This window comes from Buceros rhinoceros, unplaced genomic scaffold (assembly GCF_000710305.1).
Source record: "Buceros rhinoceros silvestris isolate BGI_N320 unplaced genomic scaffold, ASM71030v1 scaffold5254, whole genome shotgun sequence".
NCBI lineage: Eukaryota > Metazoa > Chordata > Aves > Bucerotiformes > Bucerotidae > Buceros > Buceros rhinoceros.
Window position 1 is genome coordinate 18,241 of NW_010407518.1, and position 8,086 is coordinate 26,326.

Sequence of the window (8,086 nt, forward strand, 5' to 3'; positions counted from 1 at the left end):
AAAAAAAAATCACTCATTCTTTTACAAGACCTCTGACTGTTATAAGGAAATCTACACTCAGATAACTCTTGACACTCTAACAAAGGAAGTAGCTCGTAGAAACTCCAGGATGGGAGAATTGCATCTTAAAAAACCAAAGTAGCCACTGTTCTGCAGCAGCTCCCCGAGTTCCAGATGCTACGGGCTGTCCTCATAAGCTGCAGCAACAGAATAATAATATTGATAAGCTGCCCAGCCACAGATACATGTCTTTTACCTTTAAGGTAGTTATAGGGAATACAATTGTATGTAACTAGGAAGCATAAACAAAATCACCTTTGTAATCAAAGATCTTAGACATCACCTTTTAAAACAAATTGGACAGTACAAATACAAAATAATACCTGGAGTCACTTAAGAATAGGAAGGAAGCCTATACTTTTAAGAGAAGACGACTAGAATTGTTCGAACACTAACAGAGGATTCATTACTGTCTTTTCTGCAGCTCAAACACAGGAAGCTGCTGCAGAACAGCAGCTACTCAAGAGAGATACTTCTTCCATCCCAGACACTTTTTTAGAATCTGCCTCCTCTGACACTGGTTTCTGCAATCATTGCCCAATCTTTAGCCATAGTACCATTTAAGTTACAGCCTTTGTGGTTGGTTTTGGAGACCAGGATTAGTTCACAGAATGGTAAAAGTTAAGTCATGATGTTGCTCTAATAACTCTGACTCAAATAGAACCTGAAGCCTGCAGGTTTATTTAATGGAAAATTAGAGATAACATCCTTAGCTACAGCAAAACCCAACAATACAGCCCATTTAAGAACAAATAATTATTTGCACATAGTAGTAAAGCAGTTGCAGCAACTGTACAGCAATAGCAGCAATGATTTTGAAACAGTATGACTTGCATAAACATTTAGAAATATTTTCACGCAATTTCATTTCCCTGCAGAACTGCTGGCTCACATATTACTGCTGGAAACAGATCTCTGAAGTTGTTTGCTCTTTTTTGTGCATGTAGCTCAGCTTATGAGAAAATAGGGGAATTAGAAGTGTCAGCAACATATTTCTTTCTAGCCATCTCAGTTTTGGTGTTTAAGGCTATGCTATGCTCTAAGCTATTCTTCACTAGACTGTCATCAGTGAAGATTTTAGTCTACAGCTAAAAATTAGAGAGTAAAAGAAAGCTTTGTTGGTAATCAATATTTTGCTGTCATCTCACTAGCTGAGTGGCAGAGACACAGCTGAGAAAAAACAGGATGCTTTGAGAAGATGTTTAAGGTGAGGTGGTAAAGGTAAAGATTTGCCCATTTGGCGTACACAGTTTAATTTGAACTGATCACCCCAAAACAAAATTAAAACAGATGCAAACATTTGCCTTATCTGAGATCCAGGCACTTTTGCCAAGAGAACATCTGTAAGACACCAACTGTGGGTGCATTGCTGTTCCTCATCTGTAAATGCGAAGTATATCCATCTCTCTTCCAAAAACGCAAAATCCCAACCAACTCATCTGACTCACGTTACAAGGCAGCCTAGTAATTTCTGAATGTACACCTTTATTTGGCAGGAGCAGGTTAATTTAATTTCTGACTAGTTAACATGCATCCAGTTAACAAGCTGGATGCAGGATTTTCTGCCTATTCTCTATGATAAGAAACAGATAGTTGGTGTAGAGTATAGATTCATCTTTAGAAGCTGCACTTTTAATGCTATTAGTGGCCAGTACAGCATGCTCACAAGCATCAGGTTCCTTCCTTTTTCTTAAAAAGAGCACCTCATGCAGACTTGGTTCATGAGAAGATTTCAAACTATATTAATTCCATGTCCTTAAAAAAAAAAAAAAAAAAATCACAAACCTTTATCAGAAAGGAGATGAGTACTTTAAGTACTTTATAACAGTGCCATCAAATTAAAGATGTCTCTGATACTATATTTAATTGTTCTAAACCACAATATTAAATGAGTAGCCGGGCTGAAAAATATAACCACTCCTAAAGTATTAAAACAAACCTTTCTGTAATCAGGACTGACCAGAAGTGCTACAACAATAAATCCAATTGGCAAGCCTATTAGACAACGTGTCAAATATCTGACTGGAAGATGAGTACCTCATATGAAGTACTTTTTAGCATGCTTACAAAGAAGTTATACCATACCAGAGTAACTCATTTGTGTTGCTTAAGTTTTTAATCATTTAAATATTACGTGTATGACATTGCTTGTCTCACCATGCTTTCTTCAGAATGATTTGAAGGGTTTCTTCTTTAATAGCTATACTCTGAATCAATCTTTAAGTCTAAAAAGAATCAAAATTAGAGCTCTATGTTTTTAGACACTGCTTCTTCTTAAAAGAAATAAAATATGAGATGTTTTAAAATTATACCTGGTAATGCTCATCTGATGGCTCTGGTGTAAAACAGTTGACATCCAACACTTCAGTAGGCACCCATGGTAACAAAATACATTTCCTGATCAAGCGATCCGTTTCCCCATAAGCATAATCACGAGTCACTTCATCTGCAGCCAAAACAAGGACCATCTTCTAGGAACTGCCATTCATTGTCCACTGAAAATCTCTCTCACGGCACATCATGCAAATGATAGCTGAACAGTTAATAATACCACAACTTTTGATATTTAAATGTAAAATTAGACGTAATTAGAGAACTACATTTAAAAGGGTATTATTTAGTATGCAAAAGTTTGTCTGAAACCATCTGTCAGTTTAGTCAGACAGTCGTACACTTATCTCCTCCACATGATGAGGGCATAAGGTGGCCCCAAACAAGACTACGGGAAAAAACAGTCGGCCTAGGGTTTCCCTGTATTCCCAAATACTTCCAGTACTTGACTATCTGACTCAAACTATAAACACAGACCTTTAAGAAATATTAATAAACTCTCAGAAGACTGAACCAGTAGTTTCACTAAGTGATGCAAGATTGAAGTTCTGTCTCAATAAAATATTAGAGGTTTTTATCAGTCCAAAAATGTTGCTATCTCATAAACAATGGAAATATCTGGCCAAGAAGTTTGAAATTTGATAGCATTACAAATATGCACTCATTTTGGTGTTGAAATATTCGTTCTACTGTGAAATGCTCAATGATTTGTAAGAATACTGTCCATCTTCTGTTGCGGGTATAAAACCCTAACCTCAACAGACACACACTTACCACCAGTTTCAAGATCTCTCAAAGGCCAGAGAACAGTGTAAGCAACTTGTTGAGGCACATAAAACAGAGGTGCTGTTGCAAAGCTGGGCTGATCCGAATGCTGAATGCGTGATCCAAATTCATCCATAATGTACCAGACAGGAACCTTCTCCTCTGCAGTCTGTATGATAAAAGAGAGTGAGACAACCTGCACATGCCAATTGCTAGAAAGGCACTGCAGGACACAAGGCGCAGGCAGTACTCATTCCTGCAACTCTGAGGCTAAGCGAGCCTAGAATCCAGCCACTGCTGGGAACAGTCTGTTCCCATTTCAACTGCATAGTCCCATCCTCTTTCTTATGCTACTGCTACAGCCTACCAGACCTGCTTCCCCTCTACCAAACCAGCCGGTTCAAGGAGCTAAACCAGCAGAAAGACGTTTGGTAGGAATAGTTTTCCTTCTGTTTCTATCAGAATTGTTTTACTAAACGGAGTTTGAAGTTTACAGCTTGAAAGACAGCAGAACTGCCTCCTGCAACAACAGCTGGCTGAGAGTGTTGAGGTTGCATCATCAAAGCACCACTTCCCACCATGCTTGTCATGTGACATCCTGAACGAATGAATAAACTTTAAAGTGCTTGGTAGCACTACTGTTGCCTTTTTGCAGAGGCAGAAATGAAGCACAGAGATTAGACTTATGATATTAAAGCAGCCCAGTGCCAGAAAGGGACACAGAAGACAAGTTCAACTACAGGCCAAATTAGCTGTCTTCCAGGAAAACGCCTTTCAAGTGGTAACACAGATAGTTCCATCTGACTCACTAGCCATTCATGATAACAAGATGGGAAACAAAGACATAAGCTAGAAGGGCAGAAAGATTGACAGATACTGTTCAGATATCCCTTTTATTTAAAGAGAAATCAGTCATAATGAATCCCTTTCTCAAGAATTTTTCATGCCTGATACTACTGTGAGCTAAGCTGATACCTTAACAGATAAAGATGACAGCTTCAGAGAACAACCTCAAGCCCCTGAGCTAATAGGTACAGGTTGGTCATGCTCACACTGCTCAGTGTGAGCCCTACCCATTCTACACAGGGCTCAGCCCAAAGAAATGATCGTTCCCCTCTTTATTTCAAAAGACTCACAACAGCCTAGGAGCCACACTGTAGACCTTTAAAAAAATCCCCTAAGCACTGGGGTCTTAATTGAACCCTCCGGGTTGTATTCCCTCAGAAATGGCATGCATGCTCTTGAAGATGTTTGAAGGTTCAAGACATGCTGGTACAGTGCTGAAGGACTATGTAGGGAAGAGGGACCAAACCTGGCGTGGTATTATCCACACTACCTAAAAGTAGCATACCCGGCAGCAAGCTATGACTAGAAATATTTAGGTTCAGTCTTGAAGCTGGATGGTTCTCATCTGAGGGTGAGCCAACATTTACACAATACAGACAAACAGTTGCCAAATACAAACCAGGAAGTTATTTGACAGTGCACATATATCCCTGGTATGTAAATCACTCTATACAGGTGAGGAAAACTGTGAGCATAGCTGAGACACACACTTCTGTGTGAGAGAGTTGATTCATGAAAGGTTCTTTCTTTTGCTATGAGAAGGTTTGAGTGGGAAAAAAAAACAAACCATACAACATACAAGCAGATTTCCCCCTTCAAGCCCCCTTCTTTTGCAGCAGACTCTTCCCCTCTCTATAAAAAGACCCCTCAAAGTTCTCATCAGAAAGCTGGTAGCAAGCCACTGTGCAGTTTTGCCCTACATGGTATTTGCTTTCCTTCCATATAGACGTTTATTCTGAAATGCCGGTAAAAGACCTTTTTTTAATTGAAAATGTATCTTTGTTAATAGCCATATACTGGAATGTCTTTACTCAGGATTTCTCAGAACTTTTTAGCATCCTAACTAGGCTTTAGAGACTTACCCCTTGAGAAAGCTGGTAGGTCTGATTATATTTCCACATTTCCTGCAACACTTGCTCAACACTGCCCTCGTCTGGGATCTCTCCGTGAAAGTCGATTCCCATGAGATTTGCCATCCTGTGCAGTAAGCCCGGTACGTGAAGGAGCTGTTGGCGGGCATGTTCAACACGGTATGTCCAAGCATGGTCGATGAGGAAAATGCTTAAAGAGAATTTTGGTAACATTAAACGGTAGATTTTTTACACATATATAGCCAAATGTTCTGCGAACAAGAACTACATTTCTGGGTAAATGGTTTGATAACTAAGTCTTCTCTTACTCCTGAAGTCACTCCCAGAGTACACATTGTGACATTACAGGTTAATAACAACTTCCCAGCAGTAACTTATGCTCTATTTTTGTTCTAGAAAGCTTACTGTGCTTTTTATGCATTCAGTTTGTAAGCCAAGAAGTTCAGTTTCAAAGGCCAGGAACACAAGAGGTTCTTCCCTTTTGATCATTATTAACTCCACTGCATCAACTTGATATCCTTGCCTGAAGAGGGAAAAGAATGAATTATGCTGCAAAAGTATTTGATGACCTTGTTAGGCATTAGCTCTGTGACATCTACGATCATCTGTAAAACTAGGAGGTGAAATCTGAACATCAAAAGCCTGCGTAATTTCCTATTAAGAAAAAAAAGAAGTGTTAAGTTTGGGGGTTTTGAGATGTTTCCCTTCCTCCTCACTCCTTCATGTCTTTTTTCTTTTAAAAAAATAAAGTTTTAAAAGAATTACCAATCTAACCCAAATCATACACAAGTTTAATCCTTATTTAGGCTGCATGATTTTTTTTTTAAAAACATTCAAACATTAGAGTTCTCCACATTTTTGTTATATCCTCTTACTGAACTAAGTCAGAGGCAAATCTGAATTCTACTTGCTAAAAAACCAAAGCAATACACCCCAATGACCTGCCCCCCTCCAAACAAGGCCACCCCACCACCCGTATTTCTGAAAATTAAAAACACGTCAGCTGTCATGTACACTGAGTATCCTTGAACAACTATTGTATTTCAGATTCCATATACAAAAGAAACCTCATTTAATTTTAAAATTAAAGACTCCAGAGAATGCTAAGGTCAAGCTCTTTGGAAATCTGCAAACAGGTGTGCTGATGTTCTGCTCCATTCCCACACATCTGAATTCTGCAAAGACGACCAAGATTATCACAGGAGCTGTTTTGCACTTTGTAATTTGTCTTTTCTCAGATTTAGAAAGGCAACAACTCAGGTTAAAACAGGTTTGTAAAGGCAGATACTTATGCTTTATGCTGTTTTTACTAATCAAAGCTGAATCTAGATTTTTAACTTTGTATGTTTACCTAAGACCTAAGAAGTATGAAAGTTCTGGCAAAAGAAGCTTTATAGAACTGAGCAGAATTGTGTTTAGCTCTTCAGCAGAGTTCATCTCATTGCCATTTTTTAATATATGACAAATAGCCTGCTCTATGTTTGACATCAATAAGAACACAAAAAACTGTGCTGTAACACAAAGTTGTTTCTTAGGCAACTTTTTAGATTTCCAGTTTCATAACAGTCTTGTTTTCATGACAGGTAAGCTGATATATTCAATTATATATGCATGCATAGCATGCAATCACATGATCACACTCTTGAATTATATTTTACCCAGCCAGTGGAAATTTAATAGTACATAGATCACTACTTTGAAGCTGCTTAATAACTTCTTAGCCTAGAGGTATGTGAATTATTTCTTTTTTTTTTTCCAAGGGTCTAAAGTCTTGCTGATATTTATTTCTGCAGAATTCATTTCAAGGTTGTCTCTTCCCTATTTTCTCCCACAGTTTACTAAAACTAATTTCTAAGCATCTTCCTGCATAATTTAAAAAGGAACAACATTAAAACACTGCACCTTTGCAAGATGTGCCTCACAGCATGCACCTTTCCTCAAACAGGCAGCTATGCCTTAGAGCAAGAAAAGAGGATTTATGAATAGGATCAAACAAGTTTAAAGCCAACCGTCTTGTCATTTTAGTGTTTAAGACTACTCAAAGACTGAACACTAATTCCGGAATCACTACTCACCTATTGGGATTGGAGGCTTGAAGCCCGTTCTCATTTGTTACAATAACTTTGAAACAAGGTCCATAGCCAGGATTTGGTTTCTTTTTTAATTCTTCTTCCATTTCTTCACCACCTTCTTCCTCCTCATCCACCTCTTCTACTTGCATTATCCCAAAGTAGTCACCAGCATCAAATATCTGAGATGGAAAGTTCACAAAGCATCAAACGGTTGAGGCAGTACCCTGTTATGTATAATGCCAATTGAAAGGCACTTCAAGACAATTTTGGCCTGCAATCCAATTAAAATTGGCATTTTAAACTTAGCAGATAAATGAACAAGTGTTCTTTCACATTTTCATAGAGCTGTTCATTTGGGAAGTATCTTTAGTTAAAGTTGTCAGGAAGCTTTGTTGGTTTCTTTGGTACTAGTAGGTCTACTGACGATCACCTGTTAGTTTAACTCCTCACAAAGAATTTCAGAAGCTAAAACAAGAATATCCTTGCTAACTTTGCTAAAATCAACAATTTAAGACCTGCAAAACCAAGTGCTACCCAGACTCCACAATCATACTTAAGTACACTAGGCTCCCTAAAGAAAAACAGCTTTTATCAATCAAATTCTGAATGAGTTCAGAAATATCAGCACATTGCCCTCTCTATTCTTTCCCATCACCTCTGGATGAGTTGGGAGATTCCTTATACTGTTGCAAGTTAAGGTCTACACACGTATTTCTACCAACATGCTGAAAGGAGTACATTCTTGTCTACCCTGCATGTAATGCTTTCATCTAGAACCTACATAAATTAAGTAGGTCGCTACACAAGTTTCCTTTCTACCCAGAATCTTGCCAAATTGCAGGCTTCCATATCTTTTGCAGAACTAAGACTCTGCTGACAATTTCTGATTTCCAAGTGAACATATATTTTTAAAAAGAAAAA

At 38.2% G+C, this 8,086-nt stretch overlaps 1 protein-coding gene across 1 annotated transcript in view; it reads right to left on the reverse strand.

Moving 5' to 3' along the window:
- Positions 1-7,279, reverse strand: part of TTLL12 (tubulin tyrosine ligase-like family, member 12) — a 21,445-nt gene extending 14,166 nt beyond the window's left edge. The window contains exons 1-4 of the mRNA XM_010134484.1: positions 7,169-7,279; positions 5,085-5,283; positions 3,166-3,325; positions 2,373-2,506 (exon numbers count right to left, since the gene is read on the reverse strand). Coding sequence (XP_010132786.1) covers positions 2,373-2,506; positions 3,166-3,325; positions 5,085-5,283; positions 7,169-7,269 — 594 coding nt within the window. The 5' untranslated portion in view covers positions 7,270-7,279. The remainder of the gene's footprint in view (positions 1-2,372; positions 2,507-3,165; positions 3,326-5,084; positions 5,284-7,168) is intronic.
- Positions 7,280-8,086: the final 807 nt, after the last annotated feature.